Consider the following 19,580-nt stretch of genomic DNA (forward strand, 5'->3'; position numbering starts at 1 on the left):
CATTCCTGAATTTGCTGCATTGTAAGATGTTTCCGACTAATAAAATATTCCTACGATTAAACTTACATATTAAATATATTTTCTTGTTTAGAATATCAGTGTCTGTATATTCAATGTGTTTCTGGTCGTCTTAATATTTGTAAGAAGCCCAAACTGGATTATGTCTTCAAATATTTTCGTACGTACGAGAAAAATAATATTTTAGGAAATAAAATGAAATTTAACCAAGTACAAATATTAGAACGATCAGAAACATGTTTAATATACAGCCATTAATATTGTATGCAGACAAATATGTTTGATATGTAATTACAATCGTTAAAAAGTCTCTATTAGTCGATAACATCTTAAAACTGCAGCAAACTCAGGAATGTCCCTTTAATTCATTATCTATGAGTCTATGTATTATGTGTACATTATATGCCCCGTCGGTTGGCCCATTGGGCTATTTCTCCTTCCAACCAGTGCACCACGACTGGTATATCAAAGGACGTGGTGTGTGCTATCCTGTCTGTGTGATGATGCTTATAAAAGATACCTTGCTACTAATGGGGAAAAAAGATGGCGTGTTTCCTTTCTATGACTGTGTCAAAATGACCATATGTTTTACATCCAATAGACGATGATTAATAAATCAATGTGCTCTAGCAGTGTCGTTAAACAAAACAAACTGTAACTTTCTATATGTGTCCGTGATCTATTCTGCTATCCAGCTATCCATTCATCCAACAATTCATCCATCGTCCGTCCGTCTGTCCGTCCATCCACCGTCCGTCCGTCCATCCATCCATCCATGCATACACAATTCTAAAGGCTCATTCAGACAGGAGTGACGCGGCCATGCGGTCCGGCTCTTGAGTCTCTTGTCGCTGCCGCTTGCGACTGGAGCGTGAACGCGCCGGAAGTAATTTAGTGGCTGATTGGGGCCGCTTGGCGCTATGCAAATCAAGGGCAGATAAGTATGTTTCTAATAGTGGCTATTCACACAAACTGGTCATGTTAGGTCAGGTCAGGTCATAGGATGTGCACATTCAGAACAAGCTGTTGTAGCGTACGCCTGTCATGGAGAGGAAAAGGGTTTGATGTGAGTGGGAGAAGGGAGAGCGTGCGCTGGTAAGTGCAAGATATCACCAGCAACCAGACCAAAATCGGTAACAGGCGGGGTCAATTTTCGTGCTACTGAATTTAGAATATCCCGTAGGATTCAGCCATAAGGTAAAGTATTGCGCAATGTCTTGAGATAATTTTGGCGCGTTTCGGAACGGTTCATCGAAAGAGAAAAAGGGGAGGTAAATGTTAATTGTGAACTTAAAGTTCGAACCAAATTGTTAACAACTACGATAAATTACTCTCCTACCTTTAATTATTATTACATTTCCCCAAATTTTGTCCAGACACAAGTTATGTGACACAGATTCCACATATGAGACTGTAACGATGCCATCAGTATCGCATAGAGCAACATACATGCAGTTTTGTGCCGTCTGCCATTTTGCTTTTTTATGTAATACTATTCAAGAGGGCTGAAAGCGTCCAACGTATGTGACATAATTAATATAAAATCAATGTCTCTAGTGTTTTGGGTTTTTTAAATAAAGAAATTAATTAATATGACGTCATCACGTTTGTTTTTATATCATGACATGTTATGACGTTTTTGGATTAAGTTATATCCTTTCACCCCTCTTGGAGAGTATTCCATAAAGAGTTAAAATGGCAGCCAGCACAAAATTACATGCTTTTTACCCCATGCGATCTCAGCGAAGTCGATATAGGTGACATGGTTATCAGCTAGTATGCGGAATCTGTGTCATTGTAATGGTTTTTTCATGATTTCTGTCTGGACAAAATGTGGGTAAAATCTAACGAAAAATAAAGGTAGGAGAGCAGTTTATCGTAGCTGTTAACATTTTGGTTCGGACTTTAATTTGCCGAGAGTAGCTCGTATCACAGAAGCTGCTGTCCGCCGTAATTAATAAAACTAAGTGCAATGCATTTTATACTGAACGTATTAAAACGAGAATTATGATTTGAACAAATTAGTAATAGTTATGTATATGTAATATTTATTATTGATATAAATAAAGTGATGTATTGTAAACGCACGCATCGCACGCATGTAAGCTTTTTCATGAATTAAACGAAAATGCCCAAATATAAATAACATCATTTGTGCATATTATGATTACTGTCAAACAGCTATATAAGGTTGCAAACATCGGTATATAGGCTGGTAGGTACTGGGTTCGGATCCCTGTCGAGGCATGGGATTTTTAATCCAGATACCGACTCCAAATCCTGAATGAGTGCTCCGCAAGGCTCAGTGGGTAGGTGTAAACCACTTGCACCGATCCATAACTGGTTCAACAAAGGCCATGGTTTATGCTATCCTGCCTGTGGTAAAAGAGTAGCCTATGTGGCGAAAGCGGGTTTCCTCTAAAAAAAAACAGTGTCAGAATGACCATATGTTTGACGAACAATAGCCGATGATAAGATAAAAAATCAATGCGCTCTAGTGGTGTCGTTAAATAAAACAAACTTTACTTTACTAATGTGAATGACTGTTTTGGGTATCTGGATCCTCTTTGGTATATGGATTATGTTTGATATCTGGATCCTGTTTGGTATCTGGATTATGTTTGATATCTGGATACTGTTTGGTATCTGGATTCTGTTTGGGTATCTAGATTTTGTTTGGTATCTGGATCATGTTTGGTATCTGGGTCCTGTTTGGGTATATCGATACTGTTTGGTATCTGGATTCTGTTTGGTATCTGGATCCTGCACACGCAAACACTCACGCACCAACATATACTAGATTAACCTTGAACCAGGCTATTAAAAGGAAATGGTATCTACGCACGTGCGTTGTAATGTACGACTGATTTGATGAAGTAATGTTTTACCTTGTTTACTATCGAAATTAACCAACAAATGTTCATAACAATGTCAATTTGTGTTGTGAAGAGATTCGGAGCATTCCGTGGTCTAATGTTGACATTCCCAAGATTCTTCTATAAACCAGGCCGTTGGGTTGTTTTTTTACGAGAGACACGTGTTACATTGACTCCACCAAAACTTAATGAATTTGCGAAGCAGACGAGACTGACAATGAGATCGTTGTAAAACTGTTGCATATTTATAGTGTAGTAGAGGTATGGTATAATAGTGCAAAATGTTATACTGACATACCACGTTGCATGCAGTTATGCAGTTAGGCCATCATGTGTAGAGTACAACTTGTATAGGACCAACCTGGCAGTGACCCCTATTTGACAGGTGACGTTACAATTCAAAATGGCCGCCAATTAACTATTTCTCACTCTGTTTGTATCACATTTAAAAGTGTAAGGTATAAAATATCAGCTGCAATGACACATTTCAGACAATATATTTCTATTTATGTGTTGCAATTATATAGTAACCAATATATATTTTTTTAAATATGAATACACTGAACAACAAAAGAAATGCTTCTAATCATAAATACTAAATAGCAATGGAATCGTCCACGTTTTAGAAAAGTATAAAACTTGACACAGATCTTTTATTGCCTAGTGATGTCAATTAAAAAACAAAAAAACACACACACTTACACACACACGCGCGCGCGCGCGCACAAACATATACACATTAATTCAGAGAGAGAGAGAGAGAGAGAGAGAGAGAGAGAGAGAGAGAGAGAGAGAGAGAGAGAGAGAGAGAGAGAGAGAGAGAAACAGACACACACATATAGTGAAACACACACTGAGACACACACACAGACAGACACACATACTGTCACGGGGATCCTATAATACCCGTAACTGTATAAAACACGATTATCCAAATATCTCTTCTAACTGTATATCTATTAGATCTCTCTGTATCGGGCAGTCTAATACCCGAGTGGCTCGGCTCTAGGTATATCAGAGATAAGATCTTATATATATATATATGTAGCACGTTTAGTTCACTAGAAAACACAACAAAACACAATATACTTTGAAATCTGTATTAACACTACGCTGACAAATGTATTTGCCGCAGTAGTTAATTAGCAACAACAATATAATAACAACCCCGAGCTAAACACTTAATTAGTTAATCTCTAGGTGTCTAGTTTACAGAATATTCTAATCACTTCACCGTGACACAACACCTACACGTTTTATAATTGAGAAACGCTGCCAGGGAAACTTAATTAATAAAGGAATTACAACTCTATTTCTAACTGGTTAATTTTTAATTAACCTTTAACTACTCATTCAGTAACCTTGTAATACAGAATTAATACTGGTACATATCCTAATAAAGACAATAACCTACAGTTTACCTAGGTACTCTAGGATAACTGGTTAAGCTTTAATAATTTTAGAACAGTGAAGCCTACAATTTATTTCGTCAGATTACCGGAAACACTGTCTAAATAATATTGGTATAATGCAGTATTAAAATATTTAAAGTCACATCAATCACATGAAGGTTATACAACAGAGCAGAAAAATATATTTACCAAGTCCCTTCGGACACGTTCCCCCGGAGCCTTCCAAATGTTTCTCCCCGATATATCTAAAATCCTATCTATTTATTCAAAAATCTCAGAGACAGCGAATATCGCCTGGGGGCACAACGCGATACCTCACCTATCATGTGATATTGCCACAACTCCCAGAGACAGTATTTTTTCTTAGATGGCCAGACTTACTGTCGCCTAGTTCGCCAGAAATACCAAGGTCGCGCGGAGGTATTACGTAACCACTCTCCACGTGGCCTCCACACCTGCTCTGGGTGTGTATTAGGGGGTACGGTCGCGCGGGGCTATTACGTAACCAAGCTGCACACGGCCCTCTAAAACAATTAACATCGCCACAGGCGAAAATATAAGAGCATGTACCGTCACACACACATACAGAGAGAGACACACGCACGCACACATACACGCGCACACACACACACACACACACACACACACACACACAAAGACAAGTTATGTGAGCCACGTTATTAATTCTTCACATTTGGATAATTTATTCACTGTACATAAAAATATCGAGTGGAACAGATGGAGCTTTACAAACATACACAATAGAGGATCAGATACACTACCTATATACAACTTAGATATTTTACTGGTTCTGTTGATGGCCAACCATGAAGCTGCCATGAAAAGTTAATTGCAACACTTTTGTTAGGACGTTTTACGCATTATTACCAAACATCCGAACAAAGGATGTTATATGTATGTTTGAACGAAGAAGAATATGTGTATGTATATATATATATATATATATATATATATATATATATATATATATATATATATATATATATATATATATATATATATATATATATCGCACCTGTAGTATGTTGTAAACGGTCAGACAAAAGCAGAGCCGTATTAGTGCAGGGGCCAACTAGTCCCAGGCCATGGGCGCCACATTTTGAGGTGCCGGCAAAATCTCTCTTTTTCACGATTATGGCTTTGAAGGGGCAAATATATTAGTGGCCTAGGGGTGCATAATACTCTAATACGTCTCTGGGACAAAGGATTGTGTTCCACCTTTTCAAATACAAGATATAACATCGTTTCTGCCTTTGTCTAACGAAATATTGATTACCTATTAGTTATTAAGACTATACAAACAAGTTTGTTTTACGTCTTTCAAAACATTTGTAGCCATAAGCGTAAAGGCGTCGGGGAGGGGGGGGGGGGGGGAGGGCAAAACGTCAATTTCGCGCAAAAATGATAGAGATATTAGAATAAAATGTGCTAACCTGAGACTCTTTTACCATCTATTTCCATTAACATTAGTTGTAATCCATATAAAAATGCGCAGAGATTCGTTTGCAACCTTAATTAACTGCTTGGTAGTAATGCTATATGAACAAATGTTGTTGTACAGATTCAGGCATTTCCGTTGAATTCAGGCAAAAACCAGTCTGCCCCCTACAAAAATGGGAGCACATACGTCTATATTTGTAGCCCTGAACACCGTTAGCAGGCAGAATGTAAAACTATTTTGTATTTTAAGAATAGAGTATTTACGTGTTAATTACTTGACATTATGCATCAATTCGACTTAGTTTTCCACATAGACTATATATATACCATAAGCATTGTGTTTTTAATGTACAGTTTTACAAAAATCATAAACCGATTAAACTGATCCAACGAAAATACATAATAGCTTGCTAAAAACTCAAGTGTTATTTATCGTCTTTTCTACTACATCACAAGTACTAGAACATATAGTTTAGCAAAATAATTCGCACGAAAAGCTAAAGAAGAAAATAATAAAACTTGTCATTCGGTTGATCGTCATCTTGGTCCAGGTACAATAGTAAAATACCCATCACAAATATGCAACAGTTTTAATTTCAGTTGTATTCAACTCTGTGTGTAGTACAAAATAACATAACAAAAAGGTAGAACAAGATAATTAGTGGAACAATTTTAAATTCAACTTCGAAAATATGCTACTTAAAATAAGGCACGGGGCACTAACATTTTAATTGTATGTAGTGTTTTCCCTAGCTTATTTTAGCATGGTGCAGTACCATGCCTCAATAGTCTAGCACCATCTTGCCTTAATCAGCACCATGCTACCCTGAGATTAAATAAGCCTTTTTCGCTAATTACGTGTAATTCTAAAATTGCCTTTATAGAACACCCAAAATGGTATTATTAATTAGTAAAATATGCCTTTTATATCTTTTGCCATTCATTTATTAAAGCAAGCACATAAATTACGGTAATGTTTATTTCACTTAATTTTCGTGTATTTTTAATGAAAAACAAGTGCCCCGAAAATGGTGAAAATGCCCCAAAAGTGTTTGATCTACCATGCCTTGCCAAATTTCTTGGGAAATCACTAGTGTGCATCTATATTCAACTGGTAATTCAATTAAACATTATGCGAATAACTTCAACAGCTATCTAACACTTCAAACGTGTTCCATAATTAATGTGAATGTAAAATTCAATGAAATAATAATGCTTTCTATAATTTCGTTACAGTTTGTTGGTTATATTGACAGCCATATATAAGCATAATATCTAAATAAAACACTTCAAAGATAACATATATCAAGTGCAGACATATAAAAATAGGAATATCTATTAATATTATGAATCAATGCACCCCAGTTAGAAGCTTATACATTATATTCCATGTTTTAGTATATAATCTTTACATCAGCATCCTCAAATTGTGTACGATAAATTCAGTTGCCAAAATGTCATGGGAAGTTCACTTTTCACAAATATGGACTAATCTAATATTGATGACGTCGGTGCTTACACTACCCTAACTTTAAAGGCAAATTACTACCTGTTTCAACAATTATATTTTTTTACATTTTTAATACGTTATTGCTGACTAAATTCCGAAAACACACTATTAATTTCATTACTTTTGCAATTTGTGATGGATATTACCATATATTTTGGCATAGATTGCCTGGACTATCTGTCAGGCCGGTAGTTCTTCGGAAGACGTTTCAGGTTAAAACTGATGATAAAGCATTATTTGTGATGTCATCACTACAATATTCGTCCTCGAAAATTAAAAGAATCTGTAGATCTAACAGCATTGCGTGGACTCCCATGTCCAGGTGACATTTCATGTATAAATAACAATCTAAATATCGACCAATTACACTGCGCCTTTTATAGCGTTATTCGGGAGCATACAAATTCTAAAAATATCGAGCGAGACTATTTAGGCAATAGGCGAACTTGTTGGTCTATTTCAACATTAAAAAACAGGGGGGAAAGTGCAGTAATAAGTTCTGGATTGTATACTAGTATAAACAGATTTTATGGCTATACCAATACGGGGTGGGGGGGTTTTCGTCTTGAAACGAATTTTATATAAAATTTTATATTGAAATTAGTTTCTGGCATACTGCGTAATTCACCCGAATCATTTCGTATACCCTCGGCATAACCCCGAATGTTTTCAAATTCTTTTCAAATCACTGGCATGATTTTGCAAGAAAGGTGTTGATTGGTCGAATGAAAGATCAGCTCGACATGAGCTCCAACGGGGTGCTGTTAGATCCACAGGTAATAGTAATTAACCAATGGAGCTAATTTTAATTAGATTGATGATAATTGAGCCTGGCAGTCGCTGTCGGTCCCAATTTCGGTTGCGCTGGAAGTAATCTTGTAGCAGGTTTCTGTGAAGCGAGTTACTTTCATGACGTCACGACTATTTACAGGCAAATGTTTTTTACCGAATAGAATTTTACTCGGACGTTTCCGGCAGTGTTCTACGTGAGTGATTTTTAAAAACTTTTATGGGGCATTTTCGTAATTATTGATTTACGTATCGATGTAAAATATTATTGCAGTGAATATTGAAATTTGAAATTTAAGTGTATTGTCTGGAACATCACTTTAAATAGCCCATTGTTAATTTTTTTACAATGTATTTGTCGAGAGAAAGTACTACCTAAAACCATTAGTCACATGACCCTCTCGAACTTTGACACAGCCGAATGTTATTTGGTTTAGTACTACCTGCACCCACCTACATACACATGGCTAGACACCGCCCTGCTAAACATACCACAGATCCAAAGACTGGGGACGAAACGAAGATAGTAAACTGGAAACAGGCAAATATCACTCCGATAACCGTGTACGATACGTCCTTCTTGGCGGCCTGAAATATAGAAAAATACAGTCGGTAAAACAAAGTCAAGGTTTTGAACCTCAGGTCCGGCCGCCTTGGTGGCGCAGTGGTTAAGCCATCGGACTAAAGGCTGGTAGATACTGGGTTCGCAGCCACGTACCGGCTCACACCCAAAGAGATTTTTGACGACTGAATGGGTAGGTGTAAGGCCACAACACCTTCTTCTTTCTCACTAACCACTAACCACTAAGAACTAACTCATTGTCCTGGACAGACAACCCATATAGTTGAGGTGTGTGTCCAGGACAGCGTGCTTGTATCTTAAGTTGATATATGCACGAAAATAAGTTAAAATCAAATGAAATGAACCTGAGGTGGCTCGAATATGAATCGGTGATATCGTGGTTGTGTATCGGACTACAGGCTGGTAGTCCGATGGGTTCGCAGCCCGATACCGGCTCCCACCCAGAGCGAGTAGGTAGGTGCAAGACAACCACACTCTCTTCTCTCCTCTCTCACTAGCCACTAACAACTAACCCACTGCCCTGGACAGACAGCCTGTGTGGCTGAGGTGTGTTACCAGGGCAGAATGCTTGAACCTTAATGGGATACAAGCACGGAAATAAGTTGCAATGAATGAATGAATGGATGAATGAATGAATGAATGAATGAATGAATGGGTGAATGAATGAATGAATGAATGAATGAATGAATGAATGAATGAACTAACGAACGAACGAATAAATGAATGAATGAATAAATTTAACAGACCATTTTATTAATAGTTTCCCTGGACACCCATATGAATATGAGAGAGAGAGAGAGAGAGAGAGAGAGAGAGAGAGAGAGAGAGAGAGAGAGAGAGAGAGAGAGAGAGAGAGAGAGAGAGACAGACAGACAGACAGACAGAGAGAGACAGAGAGAGAGAGAAGAAGAAAGAGAGTGAGAGAGAAGAGAGGTACTGATTAATTATAATAACATATAATACCACTTGAGGGAAGAACGGTCCCATTACGGCGATCCAGGTTTCCACCAGTAAGTTACCTACACAAAGGATCCCCAGTAGTAACAGTTTCATCCGTGGCAATTCCGTGATTTTCAAACCTCTTCTTGCAGCCTTTCCTGCTTCCAACCTCCTGTCGGGAACACGCGAAGATCTGTCTTCCCTTAACTCAGTTTCATTCAGAATTGGAGAATCGTCTTTCCCTACATCATTTTTACCCATCTCTATGAAAACTATACGACTGAAACACAGAGACAAAAAACAGAAACAGAGAGACCAGTCACTAGAACGCGAGAGAGTTTCCTACGTGTGCGGTTTTTCTCCCTGCTTTTAGTTGCTTTTCTTCGATATTTCCGTTGAATTTAGGCGATATCAAATCATGATACATCTGCATATGTATCGCCAGCTGTTGTCTGATGCGATGATGTGTCAACCGTAAACAGATTATTTAGCACTGAGAAGGGTGGTCATCCAGGGTTTTGTAATACTCCTACATAAATAAATGAAAAATTTGTTTTGCTTAAAAACACCGCTAGAACGCATTGATTTATTAATCATCGGCTATTGGATGTCAAACATTTGTAATTTTTACATTTGTAGAAAGGGATCTTTTATATGCACCATCCCACAGACAGGATAGCAACATAGCAAGATACTTAATATACCAGTCGTGGTGTGTGTGTGTGTGTGTGTGTGTGTGTGTGTGTGCGTGTGGGTCCACATAAAATGCAACGTATATACTCTATTGGTGTGGGGGTGGGGAGAATTCGAAAAAAGAGACAAATTAATGCATCCAAAAATAATTAAGGTCGGCTCGTTTTTCTAGGTAAGGTCAGGTTCTTGGAAAATACAAATTTTATTTTTAGGCCTACAACAAAACATGTCATTCAATATATGCATATTTTATTACATCAAATGCATGGCACGGTAAACGGAAAGATGGAAACAGGAAAATAGAAACCAGGTAAAAAAAGAAACAAAATCGGGTAGGAAAAAACTAAACAGGAAAAAAAATAACAGAAAGAAAGAAACAGGATTAGGGTTAAGGTTAGTGGGTTAGGGTTAGGGTTGGTATATATTAATAAAACATTTAGTATAAATTAGTATATATGGGGTGTTTCTGTCTTTTCGTTTCTTTTTTTTCCTGTTTCCTTTTTTCCTGTTTCCTTCTTTCATGCATTCACATGACACATTGATCATAAAACGGTAATACTCTATTAATTTATCATAACAAGGCTCGAGTGTAGGACGTTTAGCAGGGAGGGGGTATGTCTAGACTGTGCTCCCTCGAAAAAAAAATATTTAGAATAAAGAACATTTGCTGGAGCAGGGAGGGGTTTCGATCCCCAAAACCTTCCCAACATGAGCACTGCAGCCAGGTCGGTTCCGATGTACACGAGAGAGAAGGGAAGCAGTCTGGTTTTGCAATGTTTCTCATTAGGAAAATTATGAAGTTTGTTTTGTTTAACGACACCACTGGAGCACATTTATTTATTAATCATCGGTTATTGGATGTCAAACATGGTAAACGAAAAGAAAGAAACAGGAAAAAAAGAAACAGGAAAGAAAGAAACAATTTTGGCTAGGAAAAAAAGAAACAGGAAAAAAAAGAAACGGAAAGAAAGAAACAGTTTTATTTCATACTTTGTTGACAATTTTATTCTCATATATGAATTTCTTTGTATAATTTAGGTCATAAGCACTTGGTAATGCGATTGTTGTGTCCGATTCCATGCAAAAGCTCAGGAATGGACTTGGAACCACTGACACGGTCCTGGCACAAGGATTTGAGTCTCCTCTGGAGGAGAATCTGACCCTTGTTCTTGCGCTTCTTCGGGGGGGGGGGGGGGGTTGCCAACTGCATCCTGTTGAAGAACGGTGCGTACAGTGGATTCTTCACGCTGGAACCACTGGATAACTTTCCAGGCAGAAGGATGATGATGGCCAACCATGCTGAAAAACTTATTGTTCCACCCTTCACAAATGTTGTTCGTTCGGTGGCCGTCATTGAGAGTGGCCTCATGCACATTCCATACAGAAGGTGGAAAGAGTGGTGGTGTGCGGCGAAGTCGTAGGTTTGTGGAGTCATCTTGGGATCCCATCATCCGGAAGCTCCCACTTACATAGTTCTTGTAGGAGGCTTCTGGTGGTGTATTGTGCTTCAGGTAAGCCATACCTTCGGGGACTTCATCAGCAGGTAGAAAAGCAAGACCATCCATCTTGCCGCAGAACATACGAAAATCCTCATTGTCCCTGTAGTGATTGAGGAGTCCAAGCTGCTGGACCTTCCGCCAGGTGCTTTGCGTAAGGTGGTGGGATTATCCTTTGAATGGGTCAATTAGAGAATGGCGTCTTAAAGGGCTTCTTAAAGACAATGATAATTGAGACATTTAAAGAATCCATTGGATAGGTCAAGGACTCAATGGCAATTAAAACTCAATTGGGTAAGTTAATTGGGAAATATTATATATAAATAAATTTTTAAAAAAGAAGGAATTTTAGTTAAAATGTAGTGTTTCTTTCTTTCCGTGGACAAGAAAGGGGAACACTATGAAACATCAGAATCTGATGTCAAGTGCTCTGACAATATGCAATGTACTCGGGTGTCTGTGCTGGATTACGTTGCAATAAACAAAGAAACAAAGAACAATAAAGAGAATGCATGCATTATTTGTCCAATCGGAGATTCAATAACGTGGCCATACAGGTCAGAAGATTACATAATGGTTGATATTATTCTTTGTTACTGGATACCTAAAACTGAGAGTGTATTTACTTAATTTTTTTTGTTAAAAAAATCGCCACAGACATTCGCAACATTGATTATTTTGTCGCCACTTTTATATTTTTTCGCAGTTGGCCGAGCAGTGTTCCCTTAAAAAAAAAACAAAAAAAACAACAACCAAAAAGCAAAAAAAACCATCTCTCTCTCTCTCTCTGTCTGTCTGTCTGTCTGACTCTCTCTCTCTCTCTCTCTCTCTCTCTCTCTCTCTCTCTCTCTCTCTCTCTCTCTCTCTCTCTCTCTCTCTATCTATCTATGTCTGTCTGTCTATCTCCTGTTTGTCTGTATGTCTGTCTGCCTCTCTCTCTCTCTCTCTCTCTCTCTCTCTCTCTCTCTCTCTCTCTCTCTCTCTCTCTCTCTCTCTATGTGTCTCTTTCTATCGACCTTGTATCGAAATAGCATTATGCTAGGCATTAAGTTGCCGTAATTAAAAACTATATATATACGTAGCAATAATTCTGTTATAAACCAGAATATTAATAAACTTTATATATTGTTTATATGTAACTCACAAATGGACTAGAGTTTGAGTTTATTTGGTTGCCCTTCGCCCAAAATATAACCCTGCACTGCTAATGAAGAAAATAAACACCATATGATGTTAATATTGAGTGGATGGTTTCAGCGGTTCTTTACTTTGGACACAAGCAATATCAACAATAAAACACCACCACCACCACCACCAACAGTAACAACAACAAACAAACATCTGCACTAATTTATTTACATTTGTTACCAAGCAACAAGAGTAGAATATTATATTTGTTTGGCTTGGAATTCTGTCTTTATTTTTTCTTGCAAGTCCAGTAGTACCTGTTGCTCCGGTTCATCGAAGTCTCTGTGAATGAAAGAATGAATGAATGAATGAATGAATGAATGAATGAATTTGCGGGTAGCCACAGCGGCACTTCGTATCTAAATACTCTCACCTGTTTGGTGGATAGCCGTATCAACACTTTATGTGTCTAAATACTCACATTATTTTCAAAGGTAGTCGCAGCAATACATGACGCCTAAATACACACATGAGGTTGGTGGATAGTCGTAGACACATTTGGTGTTTGGTGAGTAGCGACACTTGGTATCTATATACTCACACAAGTTTGGTGGGTAACCGCACCAACACTTGGTGTCTAAATACTCACACGAGTTCGGTGGGTAACCGCAGCAACACTTGGTGTCTAAATACTCACACGAGTTCGGTGGGTAACCGCAGCAACACTTGGTGTCTAAATACTCACACGAATTTGGTGAGTACCCGGTGCAACACTTGGCGTCTAAATAAACACACGAGTTTGGTGGTTACCCGGTGCAACATTTGACGTCTAAATACTCACACGAGTTTGGTAGTTACCCAGTTAAACACTGGGCGTCTAAATACCCACACGAGTTTGGTTGTTACCCGGTGCAACACTTGTCGTCTAAATACTCACACGAGTTTGGTGGGTAGCCGCAGCGACACTTGCCGTCAATACAGTGGAGATTGTTTAAGTCGGCGCAGTCGCAGTTGTGCTTCGTCGCACTGTTATACCAGTTATAACAGAAACTCGCCCCTTGGGATCCGCAGCCCACTGGGGGGAAAGAAACAGAAGATTTTTTTTTAAGTAGCGGAGCCCAGTTCCATCCCGCAAAAACAAGGTAATTACGAATACGTTTAGTTAATCTGCAAGCCGGTAACACATTTGGATAAAGTTACAACAGTGAAGTTAAAATGAAACAAGAGTCGGTGACGTTGAAATGATGAAATATATATCCTTAAAAATAGACTAGACCACGACTCAATAACCGTTACTTCTCAGACGCACGTGCGTTTTTAAAAATATGACAAACATGCATTTTGTGATATTAAAAACACCAGGATGACTAGGAACAGTCCGGATGTATGGAAATTAACACAATCTAAGTAAAGTGTGATTTCAGTTATGAAAAAACAAAACAACCCGACTCTAATAGTGAAAAATATGCTTTAGTGTTTATAAACTAGGGTATGTTACTTTAAAGTCGTGGAATCTGGTTTCAGGCCGCGAAAATTGTACGATAATCCTTGTTAATCTACAAATCTGTAACAGGAAGGAAGGAAATGTTTTATTTAACGACGCACTCAACAGCAAGTGCAGGATTCAAAAGGTTCATTACGGGTGTTTAGACTGTCAACTTTAAATTAAAATGTCCTGATACGCCAGCAAGTGCAGGATTCAAAAGGTTCATTACGAATGGTGTTTAGACTGTCAACTTTAAATTAAAATGTTAGCAGCAAGTGCAGGATTCAAAAGGTTCTCATTACGAATGGTGTTTAGACTGTCAACTTTAAATTAAAATGTCTGCAGCAAGTGCAGGATTCAAAAGGTTCATTACGAATGGTGTTTAGACTGTCAACTTTAAATTAAAATGTCTCCAGCAAGTGCAGGATTCAAAAGGTTCTCATTACGAATGGTGTTTAGACTGTCAACTTTAAATTAAAATGTCTCCAGCAAGTGCAGGATTCAAAAGGTTCATTACGAATGGTGTTTAGACTGTCAACTTTAAATTAAAATGTTAGCAGCAAGTGCAGGATTCAAAAGGTTCATTACGAATGGTGTTTAGACTGTCAACTTTAAATTAAAATGTCTCCAGCAAGTGCAGGATTCAAAAGGTTCATTACGAATGGTGTTTAGACTGTCAACTTTAAATTAAAATGTCTAGCAGCAAGTGCAGGATTCAAAAGGTTCATTACGAATGGTGTTTAGACTGTCAACTTTAAATTAAAATGTTAGCAGCAAGTGCAGGATTCAAAAGGTTCATTACGAATGGTGTTTAGACTGTCAACTTTAAATTAAAATGTCTCCAGCAAGTGCAGGATTCAAAAGGTTCATTACGAATGGTGTTTAGACTGTCAACTTTAAATTAAAATGTCTCCAGCAAGTGCAGGATTCAAAAGGTTCATTACGAATGGTGTTTAGACTGTCAACTTTAAATTAAAATGTTAGCAGCAAGTGCAGGATTCAAAAGGTTCATTACGAATGGTGTTTAGACTGTCAACTTTAAATTAAAATGTCTCCAGCAAGTGCAGGATTCAAAAGGTTCATTACGAATGGTGTTTAGACTGTCAACTTTAAATTAAAATGTCAACTTTAAATTAAAATGCAGCAAGTGCAGGATTCAAAAGGTTCATTACGAATGGTGTTTAGACTGTCAACTTTAAATTAAAATGTCTTCAGCAAGTGCAGGATTCAAAAGGTTCTCATTACGAATGGTGTTTAGACTGTCAACTTTAAATTAAAATGTCTTCAGCAAGTGCAGGATTCAAAAGGTTCATTACGAATGGTGTTTAGACTGTCAACTTTAAATTAAAATGTCTCCAGCAAGTAGACTGTCAACTTTAAATTAAAATGTCTGCAGCAAGTGCAGGATTCAAAAGGTTCATTACGAATGGTGTTTAGACTGTCAACTTTAAATTAAAATGTCTCCAGCAAGTGCAGGATTCAAAAGGTTCTCATTACGAATGGTGTTTAGACTGTCAACTTTAAATTAAAATGTCTCCAGCAAGTGCAGGATTCAAAAGGTTCATTACGAATGGTGTTTAGACTGTCAACTTTAAATTAAAATGTCTGCAGCAAGTGCAGGATTCAAAAGGTTCTCATTACGAATGGTGTTTAGACTGTCCCTAACCACGATACCAGGGTGTAGTGGTCTTACATTTTTACATTAGTTTATTCATTTCTGTGTATAGGCCATCGGCCCATATACAACCGTTTACATAATAGTTTACAGTATACAAGAACATGATAACAGTAAATAAAATACATTAAAGGGACATTCCTGAGTTTGCTGCATTGTAAATTGTTTCCGACTAATAAAATATTTCTACGATTAAACTTACATAGTAAATAATATGTTTTCTTGTTTAGAATATCAGTATCTGTATATTCAATGTGTTTCTGGTCGTCTTAATATTTGTAAGAAGCCCAAACTGGATTGCGTCGTCAAATGATTTCGTACGTACGAAAAAAAATATTTTAGGAAATAAAATGAAATGTAACCTTGTTCAAATATTAGAACGATCAGAAACACATTTAATATACAGTCACTAATATTTTATGCAGAAAAATAAATTCAATATGTAATTCCAATCGTTAAAAAGTCTCTGTTAGTCGATAACGTTAAAGATTGCAGCAAACTCAGGAATGCCCCTTTAACTAACAGCTAGCAAGTATCTATATTTAAGGATCTCTATTTAAGTGCATGTTTAACATGTATTGTGCACGCCTATACCGGGCAGCGAACCCAATACCCACCAGCCTTATGTCCGATGGCGTAACCACGACACCACAAAGTCCGGTATGGCGTATTAAATATTCGAACGAACAGGTGGCTGGGCGTAGCCCAGTAGTAAAGAGCTCGTCTGATGTGTGGTCGGTCTAGGATCGATCCCCGTCTGTGGACCCATTGGACTATTTCTCGTTCCAGCCATGGTACCACGACTGGTATAGGAAAGACCGTGGTATGTAATATCCTGTCTTTCGGAAACTACATGTAAATGATCCCTTCCTGCTAGTTTTACAAAATGTCAAAATTACCTAATGTCTGACATTCAAAAGCCGATGATTAATAAATCAAAGTGTTCTAGTGTTATTTTAAACCTTGCACTACCATCCTGAATACTGTAAATACAATTGTTTTTTGTAAACATTGTGCTCTCTCTGGATGCTATGCGTACTTTTTTTTTAAACGTTGCACCCCCTTCCCTAAAAAGATCGTGCGCCCGCCCCTGACTTACCTCCCACTTTCTCACCGTCCAGGCAGTCAGCCACGTGACAGGTACAAATGTTGTCGTCGTCGCACTCGATGTTGCCGCCCAGACTGCATCCCGTCACGGTGCAGTTGTCCCTGTGGTTGCAGTGTTCAGACATGCACACTGGAATATATGTAGCTCGAGTCACCTCTAGCCGTCCCCTTATTCATATGTTGTAAGGGAGGGCTAGAGAGGACTGTGTGTAATACTGCGGCAATTGTAGCCAGCTATTGTGTCTAAAATGCTTTTTTTTTTCATAAATCTAATACCACAGAGCTTTAGTTTGATTACTCTCGTGTCCAAGCATCACATTAAACTTACATGTTGTTAACCACTACCAACGATACATGAAGAAACCCGACTCCTCTATGCGAAACAAACCTGCGCTGTACTTCCTGTAGAGCAAAGTGTGTTCCCACGTGACACGTTGGTACTGATTATCAACATGTAAGTTAAAAGTCATGACTGAATTCGAGAATAATCAAACTAAAACTCTGTGACATCAGATTTAGGAAAATATGTGTATTTTAGACACAGTAGCTGGCTACCATTGAGAGAGAGAGAGAGAGAGAGAGAGAGAGAGAGAGAGAGAGAGAGAGAGAGAGAGAGAGAGAGAGAGAGAGAGAGAGAGAGACAGACAGACAGACAGATAAAATGTTTGTTTTTGTCATTAATATTGTGTTTGAATTTTGTTGTTGTTGTTGATTGTTGTTTTCATTTTTTGTTTGTTTCTTTGTCTTTATGTTGTTGTTGTTGTTGTTTTTGTTTGTTTTTTTGTTGTTTTAGTTATGTTTGTTGTTATGCTGTAGGATAAAGATGCATGTATGTTAATCCACGTGGGACGAAGTCACTTTATTTTGTAGCACAATTACATGATGATACTAATTGGAAGCTGGAGGTGCTTGCGTCGTAGGATCGAACCACCTCGGTGGATCAGTTCAACTGATTCTGGTGTTTTCTCGTCCCAACAGTGCACCACAACAGTACTTGTCAAAAGCCGCGGTATGTGCTATCCTGTTTGTGGGATGGTGCATATGAAAAGATTCTTTGCTGCATTAGGTTAACTGCTTCCTCTGATGAGAACACAACAGACTGTTAACCTGTCAGAATAACCCAGTGTTAGACATCCAATAGCCGATGATTAATAAATAAATGTGCTGTAATTGTATCGTTAAAGGAAACACCCTTGAATTGTGATACGATACCTTTAACGAGTAAGACTAAACCCACGAACACAACACACCGGCTGCCGTCCATTATGATGATGTATTTCCAATGTGCTTTATACACGATTGGGAACGTAGATTAAAACCGAACTGAGATAAAGAATGTCAGGTGTTCATTGTGTAGGTACGTATCAGAGAGGAAATTGCTATATATACATATACATATATATATATATAGATATAGATATAGATACACACACACACACACACACACACACACACACACACACACACACACACACACATACATACATACATACATAGATATAGATACATACATATATATATATATATATATATATATATATATATATATATATATATATATATATTTGTATTGTCTTAAAGGGGCAATATTGTTTTGTAAACTATAGTTAAACCTAGTCAGATGCTTATCTAGACCAAAGTTTTCGATACGCACGCAAGGGACGAGGTTCCATCAGTGGGCAAGGGGTGGTTTGCCTCTTGCTGACAAACACAATTAAAGCCAATATAGATTAGATGCGGCGCGTGCGTGCGGTCCTACTGTTCCGTCTGGTGCGGCTGCTGCTTGCGTTTTGTCAAACCATCTTGTCAAATGTACGTAATTTATTATGCATGTTCCTCTAACGCCGTTGTGTAACGGCCTGAGTGTAATAAAGTTCTGTTCTGTTCTGCTTACGTTTTAAACATATAAACCATATACGATTATCCCATTGCGGCTGGCAGCTTGCGGTTCTTTCACGTATCCAGTCTAAACGCTCTCGTTGAAACTAATGTATTTCGAAGTATTTATTTTTAGCCGGACCGTATGCATCCAGTCTACATGAGCCTTTATTTGCTGTGAATTTGGACTCAAATAAAGTAACTCCCCTTCCTCCCTCTTCATCCGCCCTCTCTCCGGTATTTAAAGATTTACTTCTTTTTTTTAAACTGTTTTACGATATTGTTATTATTTCATTTTCAGCAGTACATTGGAGATGTGCCCAGTACTTTAACATATCAGGCGCACCCACACCCCACAACCCTATTTTTAGTCAAACAATATGTATTACAGGTTGTAAACTGATGGCGAGTGTGTTCTGTATTGTGATTGGTTAATTACATTCTTTTTTCCGGGATCAAATAGACAATAACACCCGGAAATCTAATGACGTCATTAGAAAGTGACGTCATTAGCAATTGGAACAGGCGA

At 37.9% G+C, this 19,580-nt stretch overlaps 2 protein-coding genes across 5 annotated transcripts in view; both read right to left on the reverse strand.

The window, feature by feature from the left end:
- LOC121390485 (MFS-type transporter SLC18B1-like) overlaps nucleotides 1–10,092 on the reverse strand; it is a 20,115-nt gene extending 10,023 nt beyond the window's left edge. For 2 of the 3 annotated variants that reach the window (XR_005960217.1, XM_041522313.1), the window contains exons 1-2: nucleotides 9,613–10,092; nucleotides 8,559–8,654 (exon numbers count right to left, since the gene is read on the reverse strand). Coding sequence is in view for 2 of the 3 variants with exons in the window: in XM_041522313.1 (XP_041378247.1) it covers nucleotides 8,559–8,654; nucleotides 9,613–9,849 (333 nt within the window). In the remaining variant the exon portion in view is untranslated. The remainder of the gene's footprint in view (nucleotides 1–8,558; nucleotides 8,655–9,612) is intronic. The other variant, XM_041522312.1, reaches the window with a different exon arrangement.
- A 3,021-nt stretch (nucleotides 10,093–13,113) lies between these two features.
- On the reverse strand, nucleotides 13,114–18,522 carry LOC121390744. Of its 2 annotated transcripts, none has more exons than XM_041522645.1 (4): nucleotides 18,386–18,522; nucleotides 17,166–17,303; nucleotides 13,843–13,980; nucleotides 13,114–13,247 (listed from the first exon to the last, which is right to left on the reverse strand). In XM_041522645.1, coding segments are annotated over exons 1-4 (330 nt in total). In that variant the 5' UTR covers nucleotides 18,438–18,522; the 3' UTR covers nucleotides 13,114–13,245. The 2 variants fall into 2 exon arrangements, with proteins under 2 accessions (XP_041378579.1, XP_041378580.1); XM_041522646.1 differs by lacking the exon at nucleotides 18,386–18,522 and adding an exon at nucleotides 17,502–17,520.
- Between the last annotated feature and the right edge of the window lie 1,058 nt (nucleotides 18,523–19,580).

Source organism: Gigantopelta aegis, chromosome 15 (genome assembly GCF_016097555.1).
Source record: "Gigantopelta aegis isolate Gae_Host chromosome 15, Gae_host_genome, whole genome shotgun sequence".
In the NCBI taxonomy this organism is placed as follows: Eukaryota; Metazoa; Mollusca; class Gastropoda; order Neomphalida; family Peltospiridae; genus Gigantopelta; species Gigantopelta aegis.

Bases quoted from the DNA above. Each gene is read 5' to 3' on its own strand.
- LOC121390744 (XM_041522645.1), bottom strand. From the start codon at position 18,437: ATGGACGGCAGCCGGTGTGTTGTGTTCGTGGGTTTAGTCTTACTCGTT. The intron at 17,304-18,385 runs GTATCGTATCAC...CATATATTCCAG, and splicing joins TTTAGTCTTACTCGTTAAAG to TGTGCATGTCTGAACACTGC. The intron at 13,981-17,165 runs GTAAGTCAGGGG...CTTTCCCCCCAG, and splicing joins GGACGGTGAGAAAGTGGGAG to TGGGCTGCGGATCCCAAGGG.